This window comes from Cryptomeria japonica, chromosome 4 (genome assembly GCF_030272615.1).
Source record: "Cryptomeria japonica chromosome 4, Sugi_1.0, whole genome shotgun sequence".
NCBI lineage: Eukaryota > Viridiplantae > Streptophyta > Pinopsida > Cupressales > Cupressaceae > Cryptomeria > Cryptomeria japonica.
Genome location: NC_081408.1, coordinates 649,871,370 through 649,883,289, shown reverse-complemented (window position 1 = coordinate 649,883,289; position 11,920 = coordinate 649,871,370). Strand labels below are relative to the sequence as shown.

The 11,920-nt window shown below is 35.0% G+C and overlaps 2 protein-coding genes across 4 annotated transcripts; both read left to right on the top strand.

Moving 5' to 3' along the window:
- The first annotated feature begins 1,275 nt into the window (after window positions 1–1,275).
- On the top strand, window positions 1,276–2,341 carry LOC131047674 (early nodulin-75). 3 transcript variants are annotated; one of them, XM_057981471.2, is made up of 3 exons: window positions 1,276–1,594; window positions 1,649–2,026; window positions 2,144–2,341. In XM_057981471.2, the coding sequence occupies exons 1-2, from the start codon at window positions 1,309–1,311 to the stop codon at window positions 1,990–1,992; spliced, it is 630 nt and encodes a 209-aa protein (XP_057837454.1). In that variant the 5' UTR covers window positions 1,276–1,308; the 3' UTR covers window positions 1,993–2,026; window positions 2,144–2,341. The 3 variants fall into 3 exon arrangements, with proteins under 3 accessions (XP_057837454.1, XP_057837453.2, XP_057837452.2); XM_057981470.2 differs by having other exon boundaries at window positions 1,277–1,618; XM_057981469.2 differs by having other exon boundaries at window positions 1,279–2,026.
- An 8,176-nt stretch (window positions 2,342–10,517) lies between these two features.
- On the top strand, window positions 10,518–11,132 carry LOC131047717 (early nodulin-75-like). Its single transcript, XM_057981517.2, has one exon. The coding sequence runs from the start codon at window positions 10,518–10,520 to the stop codon at window positions 11,130–11,132; it is 615 nt and encodes a 204-aa protein (XP_057837500.2).
- Window positions 11,133–11,920: the final 788 nt, after the last annotated feature.

Here is an 11,920-nt window from a genome sequence, read left to right as displayed (position 1 = left end):
TATTCTTAAACTAGAAATCATAAATGATTTCATCATTGTCATCGTCCATGGATGACTAATACAATTGAAGGTAGTTGTAAAAACTATCATATTTATCTATATTATGTCATATGATCTATCAATACCCTCATCTACCTATTTTAAAAAAGAAGTATCAGTAGATATTCTACTTGAACCACATGAAATGCTATTTCCATCACTATCTATAATACCATATTTATCACTAACAATATTCATTCTTGAAGATAATGATTTTGTACTCGAGGCATTTTATGGTTGTTGAATAGTTCCCATATTAAACCTAAAATAGAATCATATATTTTAGGAACATCTCAATATAAGCAAGTATGTTAGATCTAAAGTTTTTTGAAATCTTTTAAATAAAACCATCAAACTTATGTGTAAATTCTATGCTAAATTTTAAGAAGAAAAAATGTTAAAAGAAACCATTTTTAAATTTGTTATATTTTTTTTTTTTTGATGGAGATCCAAACTTGCGAGCATGACAGCCCAACAAGACTTGATCTCTAGTGGACTTATTTGGAGCCATTCAATTTCACCAGTAGACCAAAGGCCCATTGACAAAATTGTTATTTTGAATTTTAAGAAGTAAAAAATTAAGATATACAATATAAATACTTCTTCAAAGGTAGCCACAAGATGGTTCGAAGACAAAAAGAATTATGAGAGATACAAAATTAAGATATACAACTAGTAAATCCTATCCGCTAAGATTTCATAAGTGTGGCGATAATCCGTGTGTAGATAGGTCGTGTAAACATTAAAATCTTTTTGAACCAAGGGAAGCATCTCGATTTCATATGTGAAAGCTACAGGCAAGGATTCAGAATATAAGACAGTCCACTAAATGTTATCTAAACGCGGTTGTGGGCGATTGCGTGTTCACATGGCCAAGCGTTCACTTTCCCTTTCGTTGATTTTCTGCGGTTTCCTGCCACATGTGAGACGTCCTTTCCTTCCTCAAAAGGATACACTACTGAAATATTTCAACTCCGTAATTGATGACTGATTAAGACAATAAATTTATCGTGCACGCGTATGTGGAAACAACTGAATTTTGTGGGGTAATATCCGATTCGTAAATCTTGACTTTCATGTCATGCACGACACGTCAACAACGTCTTCCTAATGACAACGTTTCTTACGGACCGAAAGTTAAAGAAATGAGGCAGTTAAGGATCAACATGTAGCGCGTGTGAATTACAGGAAGTTTCTAGTGCCCTTGCCTTCACCTGGTTGTGTATAAATACCCTTCAACCCTTGCAACATTTCAACTCACCACCAGCAATGGCGATGGCTCTTCATCATTCCCTTATATTCATTGTCCTCTTGGCATTAGTCTCAGTGTGTTCATCCGAGGGTCCATTCCCTCCTTCCCACCACAATGAAAAGCCTCCCCCTCAAGTTCACCCTCCGCCACTTCACAAACCAGAACCACACCATCCTTCTCCCTTTGTTCCAAAGACTCCACCCCTTCACAAGCCCCCATTTGAAGGGAAACCTCCCATGAAAGGTGCTCCTCCACTTCCTAAGCCACAACCACACCCCGCTTCTCCATTTATTCCAAAGCCACCTCCACTTCCTAAGCCAATGCCACCTCCACTTCCTAAGCCAAAGCCAAAGCCACCTCCACTTCCTAAGCCAAAGCCACCTCCACTTCCTAAGCCACAACCACACCCCGCTACTCCATTTATTCCAAAGCCACCTCCACTTCACAAGCCTCAACCACCCCTCATTCCCAAGCCTCCACCAGTGCATGGTAAGGTGCCTCCTCATACTATCAATGAGCACCCCACTTCTTTCTCCCATGAAAAGCCTGATCCTCCTCTTACTCCTCCATTTCACAAGCCAGGCTCCCCCAGCTTCAATCCTCATGGCAAACCTCATCCTCCCTTGAAGAAATCTCCTCCTAAGCCAGTAGTAAAGCCCCCACCAAAGCATGGACACTACAATCCTCCAGCCATGCATTAGTCTCCTCCACATCATCCTACTCATTAGATATTTTGTAAGTTCACAATTCTGTTTTTACTCACTTTACATTTTCATCTTGCATATGTTTGTAATCGAACAGACTTTAGCTAGGCTGCTGACAAATTAAGTTTTCTTTTCGTTCTTGTTGCAGATAGCCATTTCGTGGAAAATATATAGATTGCAAGTAAAAGAGAGGAGGTTTAGATACTACCTATCTATAGTAGTATTACCTACAACATGTTGGTTTTGCCGACGATGGGAGACATGAATTCCTTACTCAGAAATGTTGTTGGTTTTATTTTCATGTTATAAATAGTTTTATATTATAATAATGAATCTTTTAAGGTGATTATTGCGTTAGAATGCTGATGAGTACTTTCCATACTGTTAACAAATTATTAAATACCCGTTCAATTTTATATTTGTTGTTTACATTTGAATTTTAATAAGGATTGGATGTTACATAACGTGATTATCAATTGCGGGAACGGTGAAAGTCGATTTAAACAACGTACTAATTTAGTCTTGAAATCGTTGCATCTGGGGAGGCCTGGAAATTCACAGAAGCCACGCCTGTTAAATCGATTTAAATAACGCTCTAAGTTCACTTTTGCAAATTCAAAGCCTGTCATTTACTTGCCGTCATTCTATTTCAACTTTTAGTCTAGAGCGAGATAAAAATGATAACCTTTTAACAGTTTTGTAACAGCGTTCGTTATGTATATTTCTATACATTTATATCCGAGGAGACGCGACTGCAATTGTAACAAAAACTGAACAAAACGATGATTCTTAAAAGGTTTGAGGAGGTGAAAAAAAATTGTTGTTTGAGTGTTTTGGAGTTATTGTTCATGTTCTAATAATTATATATTGAATTTTGTTAATTAAAGTTTATTAAAAAATTATTTAGTGGATCAATAGTTGTTTATTGGTATATTCAATAGTTGGGAAAAAGTTAGTAATTAGATCAATTGTACAATTTTAATGATACCAATAGCAAATGATTGTTGGGGCATTTGTGTCTAAATATTGTATCAATTGTCCAAAACATTTTGGTTTTCAAAACGAACGATTGGACAACACTTTGAAATAACCTCTTTTTTATCATTAAGCATAACAAATCGCACAACATTCATCATTACTATCTAGAAGCTAAAGAAATAGCTACAAGCAATTAAGTCACATATTAAGCAATGAAAAAAAAAACTGAAATATGATGCATTATTTAGGAGCTTAGTATGCACGAAGTTAGCTATAACAGCTATTGGTACTCTTCCCCTAATATCTCGTGTTTCTACAAATAAATGTGAGGCACATCTTTAATTTATTTTCAGCCATCTAAAGTGTTATCACACATTTTGTCTCTTATGTTATCTTTTGAAGTCACTATCATGTACTTTTTGTCCCTTAAGTTGTCTTCTTCTTAATGAACATTGAAAGCTTTCTATTCTTATTCTCTTAAGATAAGAAAGGGTCTTATTTCTCTAGCATCACTTATACACATTTAACTTGATCTTAAGATCTTCATGTTACTTTTAATTTCGGCTAGTTAACCTCCTTCACTCGACTTCAACTTATGGTTTCACCTTTTCCACCTAACTTTTGTTATATTTGTTGAGTTATTACTACTATTAACTTTAACTTCATATTTTTCTAGCCTATGTTTATAATCTAAATTTTGATCAACTTCCCAGTCTTTGGAATGCTAGAGAAATTTGAATTCTCTCTCATAAGGTAAAATAGGGGCATATTTATCCTCCTTGTTCTTCTCTCCATCCTTTTCTTGACTAATATTATATCCATTAAATAAGTGAGTTGGGCAAGACATATATCTAGTTGATTTGTGAGGACCAGTGTATTTTCCTTCAATTGCAATAATTCTTTCTTGGCATAAATTACCCATCTAACAATCTTATTCATTGTAGGTCCTCTAATAATACTATATGCATTTTAGACAATGGTTTACAATAATATTTTCATACAAAATTGGAGAAAAAAATCATTTATATATAGTAATGATCTCCTCATTATATATGTTTGTATGTAATTTTTTAAAAATTGTGTAAACTAGAACTTCAAAACTAGGCCTCTATTTTGTTATTAGTGGTAGGAAATTTATTGTAGTATAAGTGACATCAATTAGGTACAATATCATTTAAATTCTACTCTTTAATAGCAAGCAAGAATCTCTTATTTAGAGATACAACAACCAACTCCCCACAATTACATATCAATTGATTTCCCAAAATCCATGTCTAATTATGGTAACAATATAGCATCTAGATGCATTAAATCTTTGTCCCCTAATAATTTTCACATCATAATCATCGAGTTTTTTATTTCACTAAGGAAACTTGTAATTTAAGAATAATCCATATTACTTAATTTAGGTTAAATTGCATTTGGCCCAACTCAATCTTCTAATACTTTAGCTCCTTCAATCTCCTAAGACCATTCCCTTACAACTATAATACTATACCTCAAAGTAATGTGGAGAGGGTCTAACATTTTTTTGAAAACCACTTCATTCAATATTCTCTATATAATCTACAAACATGGAATGATGCCTAAAATTATCTACAAAGGTATCATAAAAGCTAAATGTTTTGAATTTCCTTACTAGGTTATGTAGGTTTGAAGCTCTAGTCTATCAACATTTGTGACTATAACTCTTTTGTGCTATGGCTAGTTCTAGAATTAAAAGTAGATTAAATTAAAGACCAAGGCCTTATGTGGTTATATTTGTAGCTAGTTTCATACTTCCCTATTTCACAGTATCATTCATGGTAAGATTCATGTACATGTACTTTAAAAGTAATCATGAGAAATGACTTTATTTGATAAGATAATTAATTAATGACTTGATAGATTCCATCATAGATTAGATTTATTAATCCAAAGAATATTGATGAAACATTCAAATATTGTATAACAAAAGAACATTTGTTTTTTTAATTAGATTAAGTGGTAAAGGGCCCCAACTCATTATGGATTTGAACTAAACACCATTTAAATGAAAAACATTAAAAATAGGCTTGGAGATTAAGCCCTCAAAATACCATGGACTAAGCAAATACAAAAAAGATAACAAATAATTTATAAAATGTTGTAACAAGAATAGAACATAAATGAAATAACCAAGACAACCTAAACACTAAAATGCACAATGAACTAACTAGAGTAGAGGCGAGCACATAAGAAACCATTTAACATCCATATTGCATCCAAAAAATAACAATCCAACTAAACTTATAGACATGTAGACCATAAAACCTCTTTAGAATCATTACCAATAGAGGCAATGGAAGATCAAAACAACAACCAACAAGAGTAGAAGAAGAAGGCTCTAGTAGTGAGGAAGTAGTAGGCAAAATAGAAGAATTAGTAGTAGGAGCAGAAACATCAGCTACCCTCTTTGTATAAGAACCTAAATCTAGAAAAGGACCATCTATCAATGGCAAATAATATACAAATCTTTCTTCTGACAACTCTTTTATAGGGCCAAAAGCAACAAACACAAGAACTCACATTGGAAATCCTGAAACTCCACCCTAGGTAGACGAATAGAGTAGGAGCCCAACACAGTAGGAAGAACCCACTGCAACTCTATCCACCAACAGTGTGATAGGGGTTTGCAAGGCTCCAATAATGATTAAAAATCCATGCATAAAAAAAAATAGGAGAAGACACAACATCACCATAGTGAAACCGAAAGGTAAGAATGAAGGAGGGGAAATAGGTGCCCCGACCACCCAAAACCAACAAAAATCAGTAGGAGGATATGTCATGGCACTTGAAGGAAGGTCATCTACACATAATGCAATTGTTGTACCAAATATCGTTTCAGAACTAGGAATAACCATGGAAAGGAAGAGGTAAGCCAAATGAAACTAAGAAACCAAGGGGGTTTCATTGAAAGAAATATGTGCTAGTAGTGGAGGCAAGGACACCCCATGTAAGCTCCACAACTACAAAACAGACCTCTAGCTTGAGCAAGTCCAAAATAATAAAAAAAACAAAGATAAATAGAAAGAATAATCTCAAATAGGACCTCAACATCCTTCGAGAGGTAACCAGAAGAGAAAACATAGTCAGGTGAAAAAAGCCTACTAAACATAACTTGGCACAAAGAAAAGATGGCTCCAAAATAAAGCCCCAAACATGGTAGGTAACAGTCACCCCCTACTCGATTACTCATCTAGAGAGAAAAATTCACAGTAGAAAGAAAAGGAGTTGAAACATCTGTAGAAAAATGCTTGCCACAAAATTGAGACACTGATAATGGCCATCATCCTCATCCTCATCCTCTTTATTGTATTTTGCATCCTCACCTAGATCTGCTTCTCCTTCTCCATTCCCCTAGAAACCCCCATTCACACTCTCTCACCAACCTCCCTCACTTAAAAATTGAATAGCTCTAAGTTTAACACAAAGAAACCATTTGTTTCCTTAATCATCTTATGAATTTATTCATATATACTTAGTGTACTATTGTAAATTGTATCCCAAAATACTTTCACTCTTTTTGGGTCAGTTCATTACTATGTGACCTTATAGGTCATTTCAAGTCTATTTGGGGGCTACATGCTATTATATTTCTATCATACATGTCAAGTTTGAGACCAAGTCATATGTCAAGATTGATACTATATCATATGTCTTGGCCCCTCATACCTTACCAATGCCCTTTTTAGTCCCTTTTTGAGTGGACTATGGTACCTAATGCCCTAGTCCCTCTAAAAGGCACCTAAGTTTGAACATGTGCAAGTGTCGATTCCTACCATTTGTAATGTGATCCTGATAATTTCATTTGATCATTGGAAGCTAGCCTAAATTAGGAAATATTTTGAGAACCCTATATAAGTTAATCATTTATCATTCACAAATCCTAATTCATTCTATCATTTGAATTCAAGGGTCCTAATCAATCAAGAGAAGGTTTGAGTACAAGGAGCATTGCAAATTATCTTCAAATGTGATTTCATGATGGCTTTTATTATGATTTGTGATTTCATTGCATCAATACTTGGAGGATTGATCTAAAGAGAATTACATCACCACATTAATCAATTATAAGGTATAATCTTGTCAATTCAACATTTCATTTATCATTTTTACTCTTCACTACTAGGGGTAAGTTATCCTTTGATATCATGATTGTTGTTGTGGAGGTGGGAACACCAACATGGGGTTTGACTTAGGCAAGCCCCTGTAGAACATAACCCTTTTCTCTCTTCTATGTTTGTGGTTTACATACATGGTAGTTCTCAGAGAGGTAGATTTGCATAGAGTAGAATGAGATGGACATTTTTATATTTCAAGCAAGTAGAAACCTCATGATTAATTTACCCAAATCTAGTTTCTAACACTTTTCATTTAAGTTTTACAGAGACAAATCTAGAGAGCCCTCTCATATAGAATTTAGAATCTTTAGCTAACAAAAGCACTTTCAAGACTAATTTTCCCAACTCGCTAGTCCAATAATTTCAAATCCACATTTCATCAATAGGTTCCTCTCTACATCTCATTTCTAAATGTGTACTTTTGAGTAGGTTTTTTATTTATTTATCTTACCATTTATGTTGAAAATTTTAAATTTCCTATCTACTCATTACATATTTACAGCACATCAAATCAAATCAAATCAAATTAAAAGATTATCCAATAGGACAAAGTATCCAACTCTCCTCTAGGAATAAAGTTGGATCTTGTGGGTTATTTCATCCAATGATTGATGGTGATATGGAAATTAAGATCTTAGTTTATGTCCCTAGGCTAAGAGACTATTTTCCAACCATTTCATTTTGGTGAACCTGACATGTCTTACACTTGCATATTTTTTGGTTTTCAATTTTAGATTTAATTTTTTCCTAAAGTTTTCAAATTTAGATGTACTCAAAACAAGAAAGTGATCATTGTTAAAGGTGGTAATAGTCCAACTAGGTTACCTCCCAATTATTTTTTAAACTTGATAAGACACCTCACTTGAAGAAATAGGATAAACCAACAAGTGTTTCAACAATCCCATTATCCTACAATTGCCTGCACATATAATACTCATAACAATTTCTTCCTACTTTTTAACCTATTTTTTCTCCATCCTCTCATCTTTCACAACATTTTGGTAAGGAACATGATCCTTTTGAGTAGCTTCATGCTACTCTAGATAATATCTCCCTTTTGAATTTGATTCAAACTTCACCTACATACCATAGGATGATCCAAGAAGCCTTACATAAGGTACTTTTATCGCCTTCTATTAGGCTAACTGATCTCTTATGTATGAAACAAAGATGAATATTGTGTTCTTGTAAGATTAATTGCCTTCTTTGGAAGTTTAGAATCAACATGACTCCCTCATGCTTATACATCACATTAATGAATATAGGATAAAGTATACCTTAATTATAATGGCTTAGGTATTAATGTTTTTAGCATAGACTTGTTACATAAGATTGATATGGATACCTCTCTAATTCAACCTAATTCAATCTCTCTATTGATGGCTTTGATAATGTTGCTAGACAATTAGTAGGTAGAACCACATTAACTATTATGCTGGGATTCATGACTTTACCCATGCCTATACGTGTAATTCTTGATACCCTTAGATACAATCTTCTTCTAAGTAGACCATGGATTCATGTTGTGCAAGTAGTCCCTTCTACCCTTCACCACACAATAAAATTCATACAAGAAATTGAAATTTACACAATCAAGGATGATCCTAATTCATATAGTGATGCCCAAGAAGAAGTAGGATGGATATCTATCTTCAAAACTATGATTCTTTTTACAACATATTGTCCTATTGAAAATGTTGTCTTAGAGAAATATTGTGGTGCATTAAACTTTACACCCTCCTTTAATGGAGAATATAAAGTTCTACAATCCAAATATGAATCTTCGAAGGAGCCTTGTGTTTAATTTATCTAAGCTACCACTTCTCCTTCTAACACTTTTCTTGATAATGATTGAGGCTCTTTAGACTTCAATCCATTTGAAACTAAGAGTGAGCCCTCTCTTCACATTTTAACACCCACTAAAGATCCTACATTTGACTGGGAAGAATAATATGGACTTGGTGTTTGCATTATTTCTAAACATGGACATAGTTGATAGGGTTTAGATGTATGGAATAAATCATTGAGGCTCACAAGATGACACTTTTCCAAAAAGGGTTTAGGTTTCCAACCTCCTCCTTTGTGTGCATACCCTCTTCCATTGTCTAATGCATCTATGTCTTCCTCCCATGAAGAGAAAGGATTGCTTCCTACTCCTAAATTTTATGTAAATGAGAGAGCATATTGTTAGCACTTCTTAAATCCAACTTGATTACTCTCCATTGAACAAAATGAAGGAAAAACTATAAACAAAATGATGAAAATTATTTAATTTGTGTGCATCATCAAATGCATAGCCATTCCACTATTGAATGTCAAGCCTTAGATTGTAAAATTCAATAACTTATCATTTCTAGTATCATGCAAATTACAAGTGACAATGATCTACACTATTTTCCCATACCTTCTAAATAACACATATTCCTATTATGTTGCTCCTCACTACGTGTCACTCATAGCTTATCTTTTGAGGGTTCCTTGTCATTCATGGTGGTAACATATCACGTGCAATCATACTTAGATAAAAAAATAAGAGCCTAATTATTCTTGTTGCTAACAATCTTCAAACATTTATCCTTCATTAGAATCCATTTTCCCTTTCTTGAGTTGTATCTTTTATAATGATTTTGTTTTAATTTAGATACCGTAAGCCCTCGGCCGAGAGTTGCATACATCTGAATGACTTCTTTTAGCTCTTTCAATATGTGCCTAATGTACGATGAAAGGAATACAAATTTATTAATGAAGACGCGGATAAAGAATTAGGGTAACGTAAGTGTAGCAATATTCCGTGTCTAGAAATGTTGTGCGAATATCAAAATCCTTTTAAATCAAAAAAAGCATCCCGATTCAACATGTGAAAGCTAAAGGCAAGGATTTAGAATATAAGACAGTCCATTAAACGTTTTCTAAACGCTGTTGTGGGTGGATCCAAATCTTTTGCATGTTCACATGGCCAAACGTTCACTTTCCCTTTCGTGGAGTTTAAGCTGTGAGAATGTCTTCCCCTTTCCCTAAAGGAGACGCTAAAGCCGCGGCCAAACTGTTGAAACTGCCAAATATTTGGACTTTGTGAAATGCCGAAAGATTATTTCGCCGCGATAATTGGTGTCTGAATAAGACACTAAATTTATCATACGCGCGTCTGTGAAAACAAGTCAATTTTGTGGGACAATCTCCGACTCGCAAATCTTGACCTTTCTGTCCTTCACGCCACGTATAACTATTATAACTATTAGTGTTCTTTTTAATTTGTTTATTGTGGACCGAGAGAGATAAAATGAAGCAGTTGAGAATCAACAGTAGCACGTGTTGGAACTTTCTACTTACCTTGCCTTCACTTGGTTGTGTATAAATACTCTTCAACCCTTGCACCATTTCAATTCACCACCAACAATGTTGATGGCTCTTCATCATTCCCTTTTACTTATCGTCTTGTTCGCATTTGTGTCCGTGTGTTCATCGGAGAGACCATTGCCTCCCTTCCACCACAATGGAAAGCCTTTACCAGGAGCTCACCCTCCTACACTTCCTCCGCCACCTCACAAACCACAACCACACCATCCTTCTCCCTTTGTTCCAAAGCCCCCACCCCTTCACAAGCCCCCATTTGAGAAGAAGCCTCCGATGAAAGGTGCTCAGCCTCCTCCACTTCCAAAGCCACAACCACACCCCGCATCTCCATTTATTCCAAAACCACCTCCACTTCACAAGGCTCCATTTGCAAAGAAACCTCCCATGAAAGATGGTCACTTCTCTTCTCCCCCTAATGCTCATCAATCTCCTCCCCTTCCCAAAGTGAAACCACCCCTCATTCCCAAGCCTCCACCAGTGCATGGTAAGGTGCTTCCTCGTACCATCAATGAACACCCCACTTCTTTCTCCCATGAAAAACCTCATCCTCCATTTGACAAGCCAGGTTCCCCCATCTTCAATCCCCATGGCCAACCCCATCCTCCCTTGAAGAAATCTCCTCCCAAGCCACTAGTAAAGCCCCCACCAAAGCATGGACACTAAAATCCTCCTCTCATGCATAAGTCTCCTCCACCTCATCCTACTCATTAGATATTTTGTACGTTCACAATTCCGTTTTTACTCACTTTACATTTCCATATCATGCATATGTGTGTAATACCAATCGTACAGACTTTAGCCAGGCTGCAGATAGTAAGCGCGCAAATAATATATAGTAAGTAAAGGAGAGATGGTTTAGATTCTAGTTATCCATAGTAGTATTACCTACTACATGTTGGTGTCGTTGTTGATGGGAGACATGGATTCCTTAGAAATGTTGTTATCAGTGAATAGTAGAAGCCGCGGCTTCTCTATGTATTATCATATTTTTATGGTATATAATAGTTTTATATTACATTGATGAATCCTTTTAGATGAATATTGCGTTAGAATGCTAATAAGTACTTCCGATATTGTCAACAAATTATTAAGTACCTGTTAAATTTTTTATTTGTTGTTTTAATTTGAATTTTGATGAAGCTTAAACGTTAATGTGATTCAAAATCAGGGAAATGGCGAAAGTCGATTTGAAAAACGTACTAATTTAGTCTTGAAATCGTTGTATCTGGGGAGACCTGCGATTTCAAAAAAGCCACGCCTGTTAAATCGATTTAAATAACTCTCTAATTTCACTTTTGAGGCCTGAAATTTCAAAAAATCTACGCCTGTTAAATCGATTTAAATAACTGTCTGAGTTCACTTTTATAAATTCATTGCCTGTCATTTACTTGCCCTCATTCTATTTGAACTCTTCGTCTATTGTAAGATAAAATTGATTGCCATTTAACAAT

Excerpts from the sequence above, each read along its gene's own strand:
- LOC131047674 (XM_057981469.2), top strand. The coding sequence starts at position 1,309 with ATGGCGATGGCTCTTCATCATTCCCTTATATTCATTGTCCTCTTGGCA.
- LOC131047717 (XM_057981517.2), top strand. The coding sequence starts at position 10,518 with ATGGCTCTTCATCATTCCCTTTTACTTATCGTCTTGTTCGCATTTGTG.